General features: G+C 46.9%; 1 protein-coding gene and 4 non-coding genes across 5 annotated transcripts; 2 read left to right on the top strand and 3 right to left on the bottom strand.

Annotated features, from left to right (window-relative positions):
- Positions 1-4,865: 4,865 nt before the first annotated feature.
- On the bottom strand, positions 4,866-4,937 carry TRNAD-GUC. The gene has a single exon. It is a non-coding gene; the product is annotated as a tRNA-Asp (tRNA).
- Positions 4,938-5,779: 842 nt separating this feature from the next.
- Positions 5,780-5,851, bottom strand: TRNAG-UCC. The gene has a single exon. It is a non-coding gene; the product is annotated as a tRNA-Gly (tRNA).
- A 575-nt stretch (positions 5,852-6,426) lies between these two features.
- On the top strand, positions 6,427-6,509 carry TRNAL-CAG. Its single transcript has one exon. It is a non-coding gene; the product is annotated as a tRNA-Leu (tRNA).
- Positions 6,510-11,154: 4,645 nt separating this feature from the next.
- On the bottom strand, positions 11,155-12,590 carry HSPA6 (heat shock protein family A (Hsp70) member 6). The gene is given in 8 exon segments (XM_035009586.1): positions 11,155-11,168; positions 11,546-11,878; positions 11,881-11,935; positions 11,937-12,241; positions 12,244-12,300; positions 12,303-12,326; positions 12,329-12,460; positions 12,509-12,590. Coding segments are annotated over 8 exon segments (1,002 nt in total).
- Positions 12,591-13,694: 1,104 nt separating this feature from the next.
- On the top strand, positions 13,695-13,765 carry TRNAG-GCC. Its single transcript has one exon. It is a non-coding gene; the product is annotated as a tRNA-Gly (tRNA).
- Positions 13,766-21,339: the final 7,574 nt, after the last annotated feature.

Below are 21,339 nucleotides of genomic sequence, written 5' to 3'. Positions count from 1 at the left end.
CCAGAGGCCACCCAAGGCCTCCCAACCTGCAGGTCCAATTTAAGCCAACCTACTTTGAGTCCTGGTTATAGGTCCCTGTCCCTGTTTGTCTCCTAGGATGGGGCCACCTGAACCCTGGTCCAGGTAACAAGAGCCTAGTGTCAATTTGGCCCCCCCAAGACCGTGGCTGCCCACTACCACTCAGTACTACTCTGTAGTCACTCCTGCTTGTGGCCACTTGTGGGAACTGAAGCCTCCACCCAACCTTGCTACCAAGAGTCCGGAAATAACAGAGAGCAGACAGGCAGTAATGGGTCACATTGAGAGCATCAGCCAGGTGTTGTGGCCTCTGCTGGCACTGGTGGCCGTCCTGTGGTAGGATGGAGGCTGTGAGGCAGACTGGACCATGGGGGAAATGTGGGGCTCAAGGGTGACTGAGGGGCAGGCGCCTCTTTTCCGCAACTGTATTGTATTTTAACTTCAATTCATGGGACAAGGTTGTCCTTTTTTTTTTTTTAAACTCCAAACATCCTCCCACCATTAATAATTGTTTTAGTAATAAAGTGCGAGCAGGGGTGTGGGGAGGGCAGAAGGAGAGTGAGAGAGAGAGAATCCCAAGCAGACTCTCTGCTGAGCTCAGAGCCCCATGATCACCACCAGAGCCAAAATCAAGAGTCAGACACCCAACTGACTTAGCCACCCAGATGCCCCACAGACAATATTTTAAAGACTAGAAAAAATATATTACAGTTGTTGTTGGTTCAACAGCAGATGACAAAGGATGCGGTATCATTAATACCCATCCTTTCCTAATTTTAGGAAAACAATTTCAACTTATTCAGACAAGTCAGCATATGACTATCAACCTATTGGAAAGAAATTGCAGGAAGTTAATGCAGTTCCCCATTTTAAACCAGGGCTCAGATAGAGGCAGCTTTTAGCTAGTAACAGCTGTGGCAAACAAAACAACAATTATTAAAAATCAAATATTTTGGAGATGATTTGGAAGGTTGACACAGTATTTGCACTACAACTTACATTACCCGGAAATCAGTCTTATGAGATACATAAACACACATATCTATCTATCCATCTATCTATCCATCTATCATCTATCTACTTAAGGACTAATAGGGAATAGTTGAAATCTATAATCCTGCAACTGTTTAAAATCTTCTGAATACCGGGCGCCTGGGTGGCTCAGTCGTTAAGCATCTGCCTTCTGCTCAGGTCCTGGGATCGAGCCCTGCATCGGGCTCCCTGCTCTGCAGGAAGCCTGCTTCTCCCTCTCCCACTCCCCCTGCTTGTGTTCTTGCTCTCGCTATGTCTCTCTCTGTCAAAAAAAATAAATAAAATCTTAAAAAAAATAAAAAATAAAAATAATAAAATCTTCTGAATACCATTCATGGGTATGTGTCTCAATATAAATGAATCCTATAAAAATAATACTTAGTAAAAAGGGGGGGGGAAGCTAGTTGCAAAAGACTATGTACCATCTGGTACCAGTTACATACATTTTAAAAGCATGAAAATCCAAATAATATATATATTTGATAACACATACACATGTACTGAAACTATTACAAAAGCCAAAGAAAGAATACACATAAAATCCAGAATGAGGGTTGCTCCTTATTGGGAGAAAGAGACACCAGGTCTAGATAGATTACTTAGATTGCTTCTCATTCAAGGATGAGCCCAGTAAGGTTCTTAATCGCAAACAACAGCATCTACTCTAGCTTATTTAAATACAAAAGGATTTATTGAGGGCTACAGATAATTCACCAGGCATTAGGAAGACTGAGGAAACAGACTCGAGGCTGACTTTCAGGAATAACTCCCAAAACTCTTCTGTATACAGGGCTACCACAGTACCCAGCAAAAACTGCTACAAAGCAAATTACAAAGCTTCTGCTGTTTCCGGTCTCTGCTCTAGAACAAAGCTGCATTGGCCACTACTTACACCTCCAAAACTGTATCTCTGTTTCTCTCCCAGTTACAAATCAAAATCGCACTGAAGTACATCCTGTTGGTGAAACCTAAATCATAACCAGAAACCCAGCCTCAGAGGAATCTAGAACATGTCCTTTTTAGCTCCCCAGCCTCAACAGCACAGGAAAGCAAACCAGAATGATACTGGAATGGGTGTTGAGCAAACCAATCCACATATTCACTACAGGGAGTAAACTGAAAAGCAAAAATAAAATAAAATAAAACCAACACCAAATTAAATATATAAAATATATTAAAATATAAGCAGGTAATGTTCCCACTTCTGCCTCTAATACAGGACTGTTAGAGAACGAGGGGATGAAAAGCTCTGAAGAACTATGTTGTCGTGGGCCACAGTTGTGTATATTATGATAAACTGTGGCAAGGGTCTGTGCATGTTTTTGTTCTTAAAAGACAGCCTGGGGGTGGGGAGAGGGAAGGGCTCCAGGTCCATGTGTTGAACTCCTCCCAAATTCCTGTGGAAAAGACCCCAACGGGGGCGCCTGGGTGGCTCAGTTGGTTAAGCGACTGCCTTCGGCTCAGGTCATGATCCCAGAGTCCTGGGATCGAGTCCCGCATCGGGCTCCCTGCTCGGCGGGGAGTCTGCTTCTCCCTCTGACCCTCTGACCCTCTTCCCTCTCGTGCTCTCTGTCTCTCATTCTCTCTCTCAAATAAATAAAATCTTTTTAAAAAAAAGAAAAGACCCCAACGGTGTAACAGAGGAAAGTTTATACCATCCCACGGATTCACGATATCTAAAAGAAAATTTGCAATCTACTGGGTTCATGATAAACAGCTCATAATCCAAGATGGAGTCAAAATGGTCTTGGAAATCAGAGTGGGACATCACTCACAGAGTTGAATATCAAAAACATGAGCAAGAAAAGAAGGGACAGCAGCATTAAAAAAAAAAATACATAAGCCATTGACTCCCAGTCATTCACAATATCCAAGAGGAAGCTTGATATCTTCTGGTTTTACCATTGTCTTGTGGATCCAAGCTGAGACTGGAGTGAAGTATGTCCCAGACTTTGTGTTTTGTTTCGTTTGAGAGAGATGGATGGATTAGTAGCCATCAATGATGTCATTTCAAATCAGTGGTTGAGGGATGGGCTATTCAATGAATTGAATGGAGAACCATCAGGTGGAGGGATGGGAATAGAGTTATAGAGTTACCCCATGTTGTATCTCAAAATAATTTCAAAAAGAATTAAAGGGATAATATCAAAAAGCAAAAGGAAACAAAATTACTATAAGGAAAAGGGGGTAAAAACTGATCTGATATGGGGGTGGGAAGGAGTTTTCTATATATGAAAAAAAAAAGTTAAAAAAACTACCAGGGAAAGTATTTGACTACATAAAAATGAGAAACTTCTGAAATTCAAAAACACTATGAATAAAATTAAAAAGCAGTTTCACTTTCCATCATGGTGGAGGAGCTTGCGTCGTGCTAACCACTCCATAGATAACAATTATAAACTCCTGACAAAATATTTTTTTAAAAAATCTGTAAGGCACTGGATAGCAATCAAATCAGATTGACAATAAAAGAGCATTCAAGCCCCAGAAGAAGGAATCACAATGGGTGAGATCCTCATCCTGAGGGCACTCACCAGGAAACTCAGGGGCGTAAATGAATGCAGGAAACTAGTCCTATACCCAACGCACTGGGCTTCCAGACTGGCTGAAAACTGAAGAAGTCAAACTCAGAAAAGAGATAGTCTCATCCAGGAAAACCAAATCTGCAAATCAAGCTCTCATATCTTTGGGTCACCCTTGAACTGAGTATGGACCGACCACAGATTTCACCGAGGCCATGCTGAAAGTAATGGCTGGGGGGTGAAAGAGTACCCAGCAGAGATTTCAAGAGCTGCCCCACCAGAAGAGCCAGAAAAACACCGCGGGAACAAAAATGCTTAAAAACAGGAGATTCGTTAAAGAAATGATGACATGGCCACTTAATATAGCACAATGAAGCCATTAAAATAATGTTTTGGACTAACATTTAATGAATTTAGAAATATTCACATTTTTAAGTAAACACTCAAGTAGGTTAAAAAACGATATGCACAATGTGATTCCAGCTTTGCATTTAAAAAATGCAGAAGAGATAAACACACAGCAAAATATTAATAGGGATTTCCTGGGTGATGGAAATATGGATGCCTCTTCTCTCTGTGGTTTGCTTATCTCCCATATTTTCTACAAGGACTATATCTTACCCTTATATTCAGGAAAAATAGTATCTTTTGAAAGCATGAGCCAGCTGTGAGTGCAGGGTACTACTTCAAAGGACTTTAGCCCCAAAGTGTCTCAAAAACTGTAGCTTGGCTCCTCCCCGTTACAGATGAAACCGAAGCCCAGAGAAAAATGGCTTGCGCCAAAGCAAACAGCTGCTTACTGATTGTCAGACTAGAGCTCGTTTCTGTTTGCTCACCTTGGTTGTAGTAAGGCAGCAGAAAGAGCGCGAACTTTTGGGAACGTGGGCTGGGCACGGGTGGATAGCAATATACCCGGGAGAAAGAAAGGAGGTCAGTCGTCGGTGTGGGAGAGGGCAAGAAGGAGAGTGAAAATCTGGAATACAGGGCTCAAGGTGGAGCCTGGATCCTGGAATTTTCTTCCAGTGGGCAGCAAGAAATGATGGGCATGGGAGAAGTTACACTCAGTGGCAGCAGGCCTCTTCAGCGGTACATCAGAGGGACACTTGCTTGCAAGGTTAAGAACCAGGGTCAAAATAACCGTGCCTACCGGTGCTCCCGCCCATCATCCAAGAAATTCACAGGTGACAACCATGCTCATGGAGAGAACCTAAAATTATTTAGGAATACCTTTTGTTTCTGCGGTAAGCGAGAACGTAGACTAAGGAAAGGAGGAAAAAAAGATGCCGTTTCTGTCTCCCCGTCGGGGAATCGAACCCCGGTCTCCCGCGTGACAGGCGGGGATACTCACCACTATACTAACGAGGAAAACTGCGTCACCAACCCCAAAATCATTGTTTAGGAAGTTACTTCTAAGTTGCCGGGACAATTCCTTTTGCGAAACATAGCTGATGGTTCCGACTGGCACGTTACAAAACTGACATGATGAGAGCCCTCTGTGTCATTTAAATTTTCTCGCAGCCACATTAAAAAGAAACATGTAATAATTTTAAGACTACATCTTAAGTAACCCAAGATTTCCAAAATATTGTTTTCGACATGCAGCTAAGATAAAAATATATAGAGATTCTTTTTCGTACTTAGTTTTCAAACCACTGTGTATTGTACACTCACAGACAGCACTTTTCATCTCGGGCGTTAAGTTTTCATTGGAAAACTTGATCGGTACTTCGATTTCATAACGTTTACAGCTGAAAAAGTGGATTCATATACCCAAGTTGCTCCGAGCGTACTTAAACTTTCTCCGATAGCTAAATTGGGCATCTTTTTTAATGGTCTATTTGTTGACTTCAAATAATTGATCTGTTTACTGACGTAGACCTGCAAGTGCAGTTCCTCCAACGCCCCCGCTAATGTCACGCGCAGGGCCCCGGCGAGGACGTCTCGCACCTGCACGCAGGGCCCGGGGAGACTCGGGACCGGGACCGGGTAGGATCCTGAGCAGACCGAAGCGCTTAAAGTCAGGCGGGAAGGAGCGGCGGAGAGGAAAGCGTTCAGAGTCGACCACCGCCCAAACGCAGCGGGGCGGGGAGAGGGGCTCCGCAGCGACGGTCGAGCCCCGGCGCGAGAGAGCAGCGCCTGCAGCTCCTAGTTTGGGTTCAAGCTTTTTAAAAAGCACCCCGCGCGCTCTTCCAAGAAAAGGGAGGGCTTGCGTTGGCCGGGAATCGAACCCGGGTCAACTGCTTGGAAGGCAGCTATGCTCACCACTATACCACCAACGCTAGCGTTCGGCTGCTTTTAGAATTCCATACATAAGGAAAGTGGAGGCCGTGGATTTTTTTTTTTTTTTTTTTCCCTCCGTGGCGTTCTACGCTCCCGAGGTACACGGAGCCTTCCTCTGGCAAGGATGGATCCCGAACTCACTCCTAATCGGTCCGCCAGTCACGGGGGCCGGCTGGGGTGGAGGGTTGGAGGAGGCGGGCGGGAAGGCGGAAGCCGCGCGTGGCTGGGGGATTTTCCCTGCCGCCTGATCTGAGCCGCGCTCCCAGACCCGCCGCTTGGCGCGCCCCAGCGCTGGGTCCGCCGGCTGTGGGACTCGGTACCAGCGATTTGGCTGAGGGTCCAGGGGAGACCGGCCGGAAAGGGCGCCAGGAAAAATGGATCTTTACAGTTTAGGATGGTGGAGAACTAGGAAGGAGGAGTCAGAGACAGTTTTATTTTCCGTACTTTGTCAAGGAGCCTAGGGAGAGTTCTAGTTTTATTTAAAGCAATAAACGCAGCATCGATAGAGCTTGACGTCATGATACAGCACTGTGGGGTAATCTGAAAGTGAAATAAGAAAATCTTAAGCCGTCCTGTCAGGATGGCCGAGCGGTCTAAGGCGCTGCGTTCAGGTCGCAGTCTCCCCTGGAGGCGTGGGTTCGAATCCCACTTCTGACAAAGCCTTTTTTTTTTTTTTTTTTTTCCCTCCTTCACTTTTTCCCCACAACAAATACAATTGAATTCATGGAGAAAGGAGTATTGATTAATCGACACCACCTTTTTGTCCTGCGTATCTATTTATGAATATTATGCTTCACTGTGAATATGGGACTGAATCTATTTTTTTCTGTATTGTAGGCAGGAGACTGGTCTATGAAAACCGGAAGCAGTTGGGATCTATACCTAACTATGAAAAAAAATTTTGAGCCCTTTCTATGTGCCTGGCACACTAGGGCAGGCAGATGTCAAATTCTCCTCCGACCGAACAAGGAAAAGCTCTTAACTCAGATCCCTTCATTTGCTAACTCGGCGGGAGTCTTCTAATGCTCAGACCGTAGTGTTTAACTTTGGTAGGCCTCACATTTCCCACCATCTTGTGCCACCCACTCCTACCGTTGCAGGGTGGACGGGGGAGACCCCTGGGCCCGGAGGTTCAGCCAGTCCCTCGGATGTGACTGGAGGCCCTTAGTCTCGTGGCAAGAGAAAAATTCAAGGAGGGCCCAGACGATGGTTGAGCGGTGAAAGTGAAGAGTTTATTAAAGAGAAAGAGAGTGCAGTCTAGGGATATGAGAGCCGGAGTGCCAAAGAGAGAGCTGGGCCCGGGGTTTGGGTCTCTCTCTTTTATTGACTGTTGTTAACCAGGGGGTAGAGTATTTATTAGTTGGGGAGATTTCTCTGGGAGCAGGGTTTGTGGACTTTTCTCCCTGATTTGGTCAGGCTCAGGCCTTCTTTGTTTTGGGCCTGTCTGGTTTGATCTGGCTTTCTTGTGGCTTTAATTTTGGAATGCTGCCAGGCTAGGTATCTAACTTTCCTGACAGCTCACCCTGACTCCTTTGCTGGCATCCAGGAACCGGATTAAAACCCAACCAGCTACTGACTCTAACACCACCACCAATTCTAATCCAGTACGTTTGCTGTGTAACCAAAACCCAGGAAATGAAGTCAATAGAACAAATCAGGAAAAGTAATACAGAGAAAAGGTAAACTTGCGGAGTTTGTTGTTGCAAGAGCTACTTTTTCCTGAAGATCACAAAGAAGATGCTTTCAGATGTAGGAGGAACTGGTTATGAAAAAATCCTGTTGCTCTTCTGGGAAGAGGATAGAATTGTCAAGATGAAGAAGCTGAATATGTGAGGTTCACAAGTGTGAGGATGGTGAGGATGGAAGGATTCTTCAGGTCGGATTAGGGAAAGTTTGCCAAACAAACTGCCTTCTTTGTTATTTACTAGACCTTGATCTTGGGAAGTCTGCCTGCAGTATAACCTATACAGAGTTGTTGGGAGGCTTAGAGGAGAGCCTAGGAGTTTATTAGAAATGCAGATTGCAGGACGCACCTCAGACCCACCAAATCCAAAGTTTGTAAGATCTCCAGGTGATGCACGTGCATATGAAAGCTTGAGAAGCCCTGGTCTGTCTAATTTAGGTGCCTTTGTACAGGTTGATCTTGAACTTGGAATATCCTTTCCCTTCTCACCAAGGCACCTTTTACTCACATATGTCAGACACTGTGCTTAGAACACGAGATCAAAAGTTAAATTAAAAACTGTGTCTAGGGGCGCCTGGGTGGCTCAGTCATTAAGCATCTGCCTTCGGCGCAGGTCATGAGCCCAGGGTCCTGGGATCGAGCCCCACATTTGGCTCCCTCCTCAGCAGGAAGCCTGCTTCTCCCTCTCCCACTCCCCCTGCTTCTGTTCCCTCTCTCGCTGTGTCTCTCTGTCAAATAAATAAATAAAATCTTAAAAAAAAAAAGAGAGAACTTTCCTTCTTACACCCTATATGAGTTTTTAAAGACAGAATGAGATATATGTTGTTGAAATGCTAAGAAACTATGCAAACCCTGTGAGTGTTATGATTTAAGCAGTTAGTTTCCAACAGGAGACCCGGAAGCCAGCAGCGAGGAAGCCATGGCCAGCTACTGGAAGGTCAGAGGCCTGTCCTGGCAGCCCTCCACAAGAAGCCGGATCAAACCAGACAGGCCCAAGATGGCAGATGCCATGACAGGAAACCCCTAACCAAATAAGGAAGAAAAAGCTTGAAACCCTGCTTCCTGCCCCAAGTAATAAATATTCTGCCCCCTAGTTAACAGCTGTGAATAAAAGAAACCCAACCCCATGCTTACATGGCTCTCTCCCTCCCTCCCTCCCTCTCTCTCACTTGGCTACTCTCATATCTGCTCTCATATCTCAAGAGTGTACTTTTCACTTTAATAAACTTTCTCGCTTGTGTCACTTGTCCACTGTGCTTTGTTGTCTGTCCTTGAATTCATTCGCGTGACAAGATCAAGAACCTTTGGCAAATCCTTGGGGTCTGGCTGGGTCGAGGCCCCAGTCTCACCAGTTCACCAGACAACACAAGTACCATCATTCCTCTTGGGAAGTACAAACAGGTGGGGTGGTCCATGTTGGAAGTTGGGAGGAAATTCAGGAAAGGGAAAGTGTAATATTGAATGTGTATTCGATGTCCTCTTTTGGGGGGTAGGTTCCTTCAATGTGAAACCAGGATGCCCAGGACGAAGGCCAGATGCAAGGAAAGAAGAGCAGTTAAAAATGTGAAATGACACGTTCAGGAGGGGGAGTTGTCTCTGCAACCCCCTCTCCACCCACTAGAGACAACCTTAGCTACTGATAATGTAGCCTCGCTCTAGCCAAACCCACCTGCCTCTCTGAGATAAAAATGCATCTTCCGTTGCTCACAGGAGAGATAGAGTGTGAACTGGGTTAACTGGGAACTAACGCATGCAAGTCTACCCTTGCTCTCATAGTGTCATTTACTTAACTGGCAGTAGAACTGAGCCTGAGGAGACTTCCCAGCTTCAGTCATTTGCTATAAAAAGCACATATTCACTTAGTGAATAATGTAAATAATACAATAAAATATACACTTTCCTCTCAGGGCTCAGCATCCAACTGTGTCCTACAGGAATAACATATCCAATTTCACAACGTCTGGGGGAAGTTCTGATAATAGAGTTGCGGCCTCTCTGTGAGGTGACAACGCAGAAGCTCCGGAATCAGGCAGGACAGGGTTCTCAATTCCACCCACACCCCCCCCACACACACTTAATCGCTGTGTGACCTTGAGTAAAGTGTTTAACCTCTCTGAACCTCAGAATCCTCATGCTCCAAAAGAGCTACTACCCTGTGATGTTGCAGTGGGGATTAAATTAGATTATGCGTGTCAGGTACCTGCTACGTAGATAATTAGTCAACCAAGATAATTAGTAATAGCTACTATTTGTTGCTCATATGCTATATGCCTAACATTCTTCATCACTTCTTACGTACATTAATTAATTGAACCCTCTTGGCAATCCTGAGATAGGTCCTATTTCATCACCCTCCCATACAGAAAGTGCAACCAAACCTCAGAGAGTTTAACTCACACCATATATAAAGGAACAGAGCTGAAAACCTAAGCAGTCTGGTTCCAATACTGTCACTATGATACACGGCTATCGTTATTATTATTATTATTATTATTATTATTAACTACTATCATCATCATCATCATCATCATCATCATCATCATCATCACTCTAGGGCCCATCAGCAGAAACCAGATGGGCCCATGCTATTCCTCTCACACACATAAGATCAACAGTGACTTTAATCACACCGCTCCATGTACTCTCTCCAGAGTCAGGAGAAACTACATCTCCAGAGTCCAGACTGGGGTTTGTTCTCTGAAAGAACAATGGATAAGGTCACTTGCTTAGTGACAGCTAATTAGCATATAAATTATTTCTCAGAGTATTAGGACACTAGACAAACTAAACTAGAATCCCAAAACGGAATTTTTTATCTTAGGGTCACACATGCGAACCTTGCCAGGACTTAGTTTCTCTCCATTCTCCATGTTTCTGACTCTTATCTCCTTCATTCTTCCCCTGATAACTCACAGCTGTCTCCTATCAGCCCTCAGATTTTACTAGTCTCAACGTTTCTGCCTTAAACTCTCCTTACCCTGTTTCCTTCTGTGGAAATCACACACACAGGGTTGCAAGTTCTCTTCATATCCGTCCTTCAATAGCGACCCCAACATTTTCTGCTTCCGAAAGCCTTGCCTCTTTATATATTTAATTGGTTGGAATGAAAACTAAGGAGGAGTTTTAAAAGTTTATTTAGATCTGTATTTCACAAAATCCATATATATTAACAAAATCCATACATGCAAGTAACAAAAAAAAAAGTAGGTAAAAGCGATGTTGAAGTGCCACACAAATGTTAATAATAATTACTTCTGGGGGCGCCTGGGTGGCTCAGTCAGTTGAGCATCTGCCCTTGGCTCAGGTCATGATCTCAGAGTCCTGGGACTGAGCCCTGTGTGGGGCTCCCTGCTCAGTGGGGAGCCCGCTTCTCCCTCTCCCTCTGCCCCTCCCCTGGCTCATGCTCTTTCTCTCTCTCTCATAAATAAATAATATATTTAATAATAATAATAATAATAATAATAATAATAATAAATACTTCTGCCTGTCTGAAATGGGAGAAGGGGATTTTTTAGAGTGAAATGACACAGACCTCAATTATACAACACACTGCGAAGAAAGCTCCCGGTTTGGGAGGAAGATTCCCCTCCACCCCCATTCCTGGGGTTCACAGCCAGATCACAGAAGACAGTCTAGAAGGCGCACAAGCCCAGCCCTTATGTCACAGAGGACTTGTCAGAAGGGGCTATTCCATCCACCTCAGGGCTCTACTGGGGGTTCCCTGGCCAGCTTCAGCTCCACAACGACCACCCCCAGGGACACGAGGCCCTCCAGAGGCCTGGAGAAGGTGAGGTGACAGGGGCACCTGGGTGGCTCAGTTGGTTGAGCGACTGCCTTCGGCTCAGGTCGTGATCCTGGAGTCCCTGGATCGAGTCCCGCATCGGGCTCTCTGCTCGGCAGGGAGTCTGCTTCTCCCTCTGACCCTCCTCCCTCTCATGCTCTCTCTATCTCATTCTCTCTCTCTCAAATAAATAAATAAAATCTTTAAAAAAAAAGAAGGTGAGGTGACAGATTTGCTCCAGCTCCCTCTTCTGATGCTCATACTCCTCCTTCTCTGCCAACTGGTTGTGCTCCAGCCAGGCAAGAACTCCCTGACGCTTGTCTTGTACCCTGTGCCTGTCCTCTTTGGAAATCTTGTCTCTAAGGCTTTCCTCCTGCCCCGAGCCCTTCGCATGGAAGACACTGGCCTCTAGGGAGTTCTGGGCAACCACTCTGTCCCTCTGGGCCTCATCCTCAGCCTTGTGCTGCTCAGCCTCCCAAACCATCCTCTCAACGTCCTCTTTGCTCAGCCGGCCCTTGTCGTTGGTGATGGTGATCTTGTTAGCCTTCTCTGGGCTCCTGACAGCTGCACACTCAGGATGCCATTGGCATCAATGTCAAAGGTCTCCTTGATCTGGGGGAACTCCATGTGCTGTAGGAGGGATTCCTATGAGCTCAAAGTGCCCCAGCAGGTGATTGTCCCTGTTAATGGCCCCCTCACTCTCAGACACCTGGGTCAGGACCCCAGGCTGGTTGTCTGAGTAGGTGGTGAAAGTCTGGGTCCGTTGGATAGGGATGGTGGCATTCTTCTGGATCAGCGTGGTCATCACCCCACCTGCTGTCTCCAGCCCCAGGGACGGGGGAGCCATGTCCAGCAGCAGGAGATCCTGCACTTTCTCACACTCATCCCCCATCAACACAGCCACCTACGCAGCAGCCCCATAGCCACAGCCTCATCGGGGTTCATGCTCTTGTTCAGCTCCCTGCCCCCAAAGAAGTCCCGTCCACTAGGACAATGTCATGCATCCGGCCTTCTCCAGCTTGGCATCCCGCAGGGCCTTCTCCACCCAGTCCAAGGCGCTGCGCAAAACAACCAAGCTCAGCTCCTCGAAGCAGGCTCGAGTGATGGACGTGTAGAAGTCCACGCCCTCCAAGAGGGAACGAGCTCACAGGTGGCCTGTGAGAGCGCCACGTGCCCTCTGACCTCCCGCACCCAGGCCGCTCTGGAGATCGTTCCCTGGAGACGCTCGCCTGGGCGGAGAGAACTCCCGCAACAGGTTGGTGAGCCACTTCATGAAGGACCTCGGCGGGACGCACGGGGAGGGCTTGAGCGGGAACAAGCAGGCCCTGCACGGCCTGTGAGAGCGCCACGTGCCCCCTGACCTCCCGCACCCAGGCCTCAGACGTCTGGAAGACACGGGCGTCCATAGTGAGGACCCTTACGGCGAGGGTGCTCCCACCCAGGGCGAAAATGAGCACATTTTGCTCTCTGGCGCCCCGCGGGTCAGCCGGTTGGCGAGGGCGGCCGCCGTGGGCTTGTTGATGATCCGCAGCCGGGGTGGCGCCCCGCGATGGCACCCGCGTCATTGGTGGCCTGGCGCCTCGAGTCCTTGAAGCAGGCGCACTGCCTCCTCCCCCTGGTCCGGCACAGGGGACGAGACCTCCTCGGGGTGGCAGGACACGCGCACCCAGGCCTCGCCGTCCTCCCTCGCCCCGCGCAAGGGCCGGTGATTCGGGGCTTCGCGAACCTGCGCGCCGTCAGCCTCGTGGCGTCCAAGCGGGCGGTGCGCGGGGCTCTCGGCTGCCCGCACCCTAGCGGCGCGGGGTCGGGGAAGGCCACCTAGCGGGGCGCGTGCCGCACGCCCACGCACGAGCGCGTGGAGCCCGGGTCCGTGCCCACCGCCACTTCGCTGGGGCGGCTGTCGCTCGGGCTTCTCGCGCTCCCGGGACGCGGGACTCGGGGCCGCGAGGCGCGGCCTCCACGAGCCTGTCGTTCCCCGCCGCCGCGCCGCCTGCCGGCCACCCGCGTCTGGCTCAGCGGCGGGGAAAGTCCAGCTCCTCCCGGCGGGCGGCAAGCGCGGTGGGAAGCCACTGAAGGCCCAACGCCCGGAGAGAACAGAGGCTCGCCCTGGACGGTTCAAGAGGGCGGGTCCGACGCCTGCAGCCGCGGAAGCCGAAGGCGCGTGGCTCTGTGCGAAAGGAGCCGCGGCCTCCGAGCCAGGACTTCCTGTAGCCTTTTTTATCGTCGTTCTTTTCTGAGTCGTCACGTTTTTCTTTCTTGAACTCTAAAGGCTCTACTTTCTAAAGGGTGACTCAGCAAGGACCGGGTTCCCGCGGTGGAACGGAGCTAGGGAAGCATATGAAGTTAAAGGATGGCGCCAGGAGGGGGCACGGTGTGAGCATTGGTGGTTCAGTGGTAGAATTCTCGCCTGCCACGCGGGAGGCCCGGGTTCGATTCCCGGCCAATGCAGCCTAATGCTTTTTATGTCGCACACTTGTTTGAACTAAGTCCTTCTCCATTCTTGGATTTGTGACACTGAACTAAACGAAACCAGCTAGCTGAAGCCTTTTGTTTTGGTCCCCCTTCTTTACCGAGTCACTTCCCTCTGAGGAGCGGGGGCCTGGAAGGAGGCGGCGCCTGAGCTGTGGTGGAAATACCCTGCTCTTGAGACCTGTCCCTGATGCCCTGCTCGTGTCCCCAAGGGGCATTGTCCCAGAGGCCGGCTGGAAAAGCACAGTATGCCAAAAGGAGGAGACTTTTCGGAGACATGAGTGTGGAAGTGGAGGAAAGAAAACAAAATGTCCTTGTCATTTGCCCGTTGGGGAGTGGGACCTGAGTCTCCCAGGGGGCAGGCAGAGACACTCCCTGCTACACTGACCAGGGCAGTATGTAAGAGTGTGTGATGCATGAATGTGATACATTAAACTTCAGTAGTTTATTAAAGGAACTTAAAGTTGACTTTTGTGTAATTCAAAGGAAACCAATTTTTAAAAGGAGAAACAAAAACCCGTGCTCCATAAGTGGCTATTTTCCTCTCAGAGGGCTTGAGAACCCTTCTGGAAGCTCAGGGAGCCTTTGAAGAGGGAGGCAGGAGTCAAGATGCAGAGGTCAGCCTGGCTTCTGGACTGGGTTTCTTGGTCAACCCTCTCCCTCTGTACCGGTGAGAAGGAGCTGCCAAAGTTTGCTGCTGGAGAGATCAGCTATACTGGGATCAGTCCTGGTGATGGGTCCAGGAAAAAAGGGAATGTTTGAAGAAGTGTGCAATGAATGACTTCACAGTGGAAAATCAAACCATCCTCAAAAAGAAGGCACCTATTTTGTAGCCCCAGAAGAAAGAGGAGTTGTCCGCTTTAAATTCATTCACTCTTAAGAGATTAGGCCAGCAAGGCCTGGGTATCACATTTGGGACATTTTAGCCGAGAACCTGCAAGAGAAGGGTCCTCACCTCAGGAGGAAAGGTGGCCTGGCCTTGGATCTGTGCCCTGGCCTGTTCAGAGACTGTCTTCTCCAGGCTCCTCCAACATTCTCTCCCAGCCCTGGGCAGCTCAAAGCCCCACCCATCCCCCCACCCCCAAGAATTCTAGGGATAGCTAAAGCAAGCACCTCCATACCTGGACATTAACCACACAGGCGCTCTTCCGAAGTCTTTCATTTCTTTACTTTTTAATTCAGAAATGTTCCAATATAGAGGATCTTATGTTGCAGTGCTAACTTTATACACACACTTAAATACATCCACTTACGTTTAGTAACTTAGCTTGAGTAACTTCAGAAGTAGAACAGATTTTAAAGTGATAACTTAAATGGACATTATGAAGTGGATGGAAGCTCATGACCCAATACTGAGTTCAAAAGCCAAATTTTAAAGCAAAATGTATAGTACAATCCAAAACTGTATATGTAAAGGTTTCTAACGCCAACTACCTGTATATCCTTGAACGAGTCATTTCGACCATCTGGGCAATAACTTCCTCAATTTTAAAATGAGGAGATTAAACTACGTCATTCATAAGGACTTTCTAGGTTTAAAATTCTGATTTCAAATGCTAAAGAATTTACTCATTCCACAAATATTTGAGTGCTTTATCACGTGCCAGACACTGACCTACACTCTAAGTATGGCAGTGAACAAAACAAAGGCCTGGCTTTCCTGGAGCTCACATTCTGATAGGAAGAGGGGTAGTCAGGCAATAAACAAACAAATGAACATATGGTACGTCAACTGGTATTGAGTATAAAGAGGGAAAATAAAACGGGAGACGGATATGGTGAGGGAGTGGGGTTATGGTGAATGATCAAGGAGACCTCATGATAAGGGGACATTTGAGTCAAGACCATGATGAAGCGTGATGTGGATATCAACAGAAGTTACATAAGCCCTGAAAGGAAGGATAATTGGTGTGTTCAAGGAAGAGCAAGAGAGGAGCAAGATCATGTAACACCTTGTAGAACATTGCAAAGCTTTAGCTTTTACTCTCAAGTGCAAGGAGAAGTTATTGTTTAGCGTTAGGCAAAGAAGTGACAAATACAACACACATTTTATTTATTTATTTGTAAGATTTTATTTATTTATTTGACAGAGACACAGTGAGAGAGGGAACACAAGCAGGGGGAGTGGGAGAGGAAGAAGCAGGCTTCCCTCAGAGCAGGAAGCCCGATGCAGGGCTTGATCCCAGGACCCCTGGGATCATGACCTGAGCCGAAGGCAGATGCTTAACGACTGAGCCAGCCAGGTGCCCCTACAACACACATTTTAGAAGGACCACTTTGGCTGTTGTGGTGAGAATAGACTTTAGGGTAGCAAGGGTGAGCTTAGGGGGGCCAGTCAGGTGCTGATTGTAGTAATCCAAGTGAGAGATGATAATGCCTTGGACCAAGGTGCTAGTTGTCAGCTTGCTGGACTTATTTTGAAAATAGAAGCAGAATTTACTGAGTTTCCATGTATTTGAGGAGCCTCCCTCTGGGATATGTGAAAACACATTTGCTATGAGTCCTTATAGAGCTGGCTGGGCTGACTCTGTGCCTTGACCTTCAGAAATCCAGTGAGGGTGGGGCCTATGACAATTTAGCTCTGGAGATCACAGGCCCCTTGTTTTCCTTGGAGGCTAAAGGATGGTTGGAGGCTCTTTAGCCAGATCACTGTGGAGAGGGACTGCGGGGGGAGGAAAACTGTGGCTGGACCAGAGGTTGCTGCCGCCACTGCGGTCCTACCTTGGCAAGAAAGGCTATTTGCCCAGAGGCCCCTGGCTCCATTTGACTTTGCAGTTCATCCAGGCTCTCTTTGAGCTTTGAAGGTCTCTCTACACAAAGATGGCCCCGTGTCCACAGCAAACAGGAGTCCCATCACCAAGCAGAAGGTGATTGGATACCCAGGTGGAAAGATGAACAGGATTGCCAGACCTAATAGGAAATGCAGAGGGATGGGGAAAATGATGGTTGTTAAGGCACAAATTTGGAATAAACAGTCAGGTCCCCTGTGGGGAGCCTTTGTGAAGTCACCCAAGCCAGGGGCTAAGGCCAAGGCCAAGAGCAGCCAGGTAGCCCAGGAAGTCTTCAGAGAGTCTCTTCATCTGTCTTTCCAAATAAAGCACTGGATCAGCATTTCCTAAAGGGTGACCTTGGGCACATCTGTTCTGAGGGACATTGATACAAGTTACAGAGGAAAAAAGATCCTGTGGTTACCTAGCTTTGGCAAATGCCTTATAAAACTTAGTTTAAAAGTTTTCTTTGCAATAAGGCTTCTTGGAGCCTTTAATGGGCATTATGAATATACAAGGAGAGGAACAACATAGCAGAATGTTCTGCATTATTTTTACCACGGAACCCTTCATTCCGAAAAGCCTCTCAAGGAGTTGTGTGACTGGGGAACAGCTTTTGGAAAACACTGAACTGGGAAATTCAGACTATATCAGCAGATTCACTCTCCACTTCCTCTGAGCTCAGGACTGGGTGGTATTCACTGACCAACACGAGTGAGAACAAAAGACCCCAATAATTAGCAGCAGCTAACAAACAAGATGGGTTCCCTCAGGTGAAGGGAAAGAAAGTTTTAATCAGGCCGAATGACTGTGGGAAACAAAAGCAGTCAGTGTGTTAGCTTAGGCAGTTAAGTTCTAACAGGAGACCAGGAAGCAGCAGCGAGGAAGCCATGGCCAACTATTGGGAAGGTCAGAGGCCTGTCCTGGCAGCCCTTCACTGGAAGCCAGATCAAACCAGACAGGCCCAAGATGGCGGATGCCATGAGAGGAAACCCCTGACCAAACAAGGAAGAAAAAGTTCGAAAACCTGTTTCCTTCCCCAAGTAATGAATATTCTGCCTAGTTAACAACTGTCAATGAAAGATAGACACCCCCCTCCCCCCAGGGCACACATCCCATACTTTCTCTCCCTCTCCCCTCCCCCACTTTGCAATAAACTTTCCCACTTGTGTCACCTGTTAGCTGCACTGTTGTCTGTCCTGGAAATTCCTCCTCATGACAATGATGTAGGTTTTTTGAATGCTGGTGTGTTGTTTGTGGGGTCCAGAGCCAACAGCCACAAAAGAATTCTTGAGACGTCTTCGGTACAAAATGGTGGTTTTATTAAAGGGCGGGGACAGGACCCGCGGGCGGGAAGAGCTTCTCTCCCTGCTGCCCTGGGATTATGAGGAGCAAGTGATTATATACCTTGGGGTCAGGGGAAGTAAAGATAAGGGAGGAACTTCCACATGTTAAAGAAGATTCAGGATCTTGGGGAATGTTACAATCTGCCTATCTCAAGTATTGTCAATGGGCTGCATGTTTTAACAACAATACAGGTAAGTTGGAGAGTGTTCTGGGTGAGTATCAAAGGCCATACCAGTTGCTGTTCGCTAAATAGAGATGGACTTTCCGTATTTACTAAGGATGTGGAGTAGATCCGCATCACCAGATAAGAGGGTTAGGAGAAGAAACAGCTTCCTGGTAAACCTGACAGGATAAATTTGTTGCTAAGTATATCTCCACAGCGACCTGTCCAACAGAAATGCAATGTGAACCACATATTTAAATTCACATATATAATAGCCGCATCTGTAGAACTAAGAAGTAAAAAAAGTGAAAGTAAAAAATCATCTCATCCTTAATGGCGATGATCCCTCTAGCATTTATGAAATTACAAGTATATAATTTTTACATTATTTTTCATGATACATCCAGATACAGTAGTCACAACCCAGGGAAAAAATAGGTAATGTTAGTGTCTATTTCCAATAGATCATGTCTGCAGATACCTGACATGCATGCCCCACTTCCAGCACCCTGCTCACAGCTAGAAGGGGCAGCCCTAGGTCTGTCACGTGGGAAAAGCCCTCTCCTAACCCCTTCACTCTCCTCCTGCCCCAGGTCAGGCTGGGATCTATCATTACCCAAGGAGGACGGAGTTCACAGAATCACCAATGACTAATCAGACTTTGAAATTAACTGAGGTGCAAACACTTCAGGTAGATGATGGCAGGTACTTAATTGAAAGGTCACGTCAAGTCAGACACGTTAGGTCATGTAAAAAATAAAGCAAGCCATCTGAGAGAAGGAGAGGCGAAGGAAGGGAGGACGGAAAGGGGAGAGAGCGAGAGTGCAAGAGAAAATGAGAGAACTGGTTGAAATTGTGTCGACCTCTGAGAGTCGGGAACCTGGGCCAGATGTTCCGAAGAGGTATCCAAATTGCTCGACTGGATCCATCTGGAATGACACCAGCATAACCAGGGCCTCGGGTCATTAATTTTCCGGGCAACCAATTATTTTCCTCATTTTTTATCCACACGGGTGCGTCCTGAGTTGAGATTGAGGCTGACGAGAAATGTTTGTCAGCTCTGGTATATGGTTCTCCTTGGGGTAAATTTAAAAAATTTAAAATGAATACGGTTTGTTCATGATATCTCAAGGGGAGATTCCCCCTTTCTTTTTAGATATAATTTTACGGAGTTGTTTTTTAATGGTGCCATGCGCCCTTTCTACTACAGCTTGTCCTTGAGGATTACAAGGAATACCTGTGATATGCTGTATTTGCCATTTTGCAAGGAATTCTCATACTTTTTTGCTAGTATATGCTGGGCCATTGTCTGTCTTGATACAAGTGGGTAATCCCATAATAGCAGAACATTCAAGCAAATGAGAAATAACATGCCCAGCCTTTTCTCCCATCAATGGAGTAGCATGAAGAAATCCTGAAAAGGTGTCTATTGTAACATGAGTATACGAGAGACGTCCGAAAGGTGGGAAATGAGTAACGTCCGTTTGCCAAATACAATCAGGAGCTGTGCCTCTGGAATTGACGCCCGCCGGATGCTCAGTTAAATGTAGAGGTTGACAAACAGGACAGGAAGAGACAATCTGCCTGGCAGAACGCAAGGGTATTTTATAGTGCAAATGAAGGCAGCTGGCGTTGGTATGAAGATGGGTATGTTCTGCCTGTGGAGTTTAAAAGATAGGAGTAGCCAGTAAATCAGCAGATTGATTCCCTTGTGTAAGAGTTCCAGGGAGGTTAGAATGAGAGCGGATGAGTAATGAACAAAGGGTGAGCTCGAGATTGAATTTCTAATTGTAATTCCTGAAGCAAAGGGTTAATGATAGAGTGAGTTGTGGAAATGAGAGCTGTTTCTAAAGGCGCAACAATGCTAACTAGGTAGGCGGAATCAGATACGATATTTACAGGATGATGAACATTCTGTAATAAGAACAATAAAGCTGCAAGTTCGACTTGTTGAGCAGAATTGTAAGGGGTTTTTATGGAGCGCTGAAGAGCAAGGCCCCAGACTCCGGCGCGCCCTGAAGAGGAGCCATCAATAAAGTATGTAGGAGCTGAGGGGACTGGAACCTTACTAACCACACGATTTATAACCCAGGCAGTGCGCTTTAGGAAGTCCCATAGTTTACCTGACGAGAGTGGCAACCTATGCGCCCAGTATAATCAGCAAGAGACATCTGCAGATCAGTAGAGAAGGGAAGGACTTCCTTAAAAGATGTGGAAGAGATAGGTAAAACAATGAGTGCTGGGTCAAAACCTAGAATTTGAATAGAACGCTTTCATCCTTGGAGAATGAGTGAAGCTACAAGAGATAGATATGGAGTAACAGTTTGAGAAGTTTTTGTATGTAAAGTCACCCATTCGAGAGGTTTGTCTTCTTGCGCTAAGACACCAGTTGGAGAATGAGGGGTAGGGAAAATAAGAAGCAGCAGGGGGAGAGAGTCATCATACCTGTAAGCAAAGGGAGTTTTTAATCGCTCCTCAACAAACTGAAGTTCGGCCTCTGCCTCTGAGGATAGAGTGCGAGGACTATCGAAAGCAGAATCACCTTGTAAAGTGTTAAATAAATTTTGTGATTTATAAGTTGGAATCCCCAGGAGAGGGCGAATCCAGTTAATGTCTCCTAGGAGTTTCTGAAAATCATTAAGAGTAAGGAGGGTATCCCTACGAATTTACATTGTTTGAGGTTTCACTGTGGTTCTACCAACCACAGTGCCTAGATAAGAACCCGGAGTAGTTGTTTGGATCTTCTCCGGGGCTATTATGAGACCGGCGGAAGTCAAATGTTGGGAAGTGGCCTGATACACATTTTGTAATTCAATTTCAGTTTGTGACGCTAGTAAAATATCATCCATATAATGAATGATATAGGATCGAGGATAATGATCTCTTACAGGTCTGAGGACCTGGCCAACAGAATACTGACACTTGGTAGGAGAATTAGTCATGCCTTGTGGTAAAACTGTCCAGTGATATCGTCTCATTGGTTCCTTGTTCTTAGTGCTTGGAACAGAAAAGGCAAACTTCTCCTTATCCTCAGGATGAATGGCTATGGTATAGAAACAATCCTTAAGATCTATTATTATCAATGGCCATTGTTTGGGAATGGCTGTAGGAGTAGGTAACCCAGGCTGCAAGGCACCCAGAGGCTCCATGACGGCATTAACGTTCCGAAGGTCCATTAAGAGCCTCCATTTGCCTGATTTCTTTCTGATAACAAAAACAGGAGAGTTCCAAGGAGATTGCGAAGGCTCTGTATGTCCTGCCTGCAATTGCTCTTG

The sequence above is a fragment of the Mirounga leonina genome, unplaced genomic scaffold (genome assembly GCF_011800145.1).
Source record: "Mirounga leonina isolate KUSES-001 unplaced genomic scaffold, KU_Mleo_1.0 Mir_154, whole genome shotgun sequence".
NCBI lineage: Eukaryota > Metazoa > Chordata > Mammalia > Carnivora > Phocidae > Mirounga > Mirounga leonina.
This window is presented reverse-complemented; position numbering and strand designations above follow the sequence as displayed.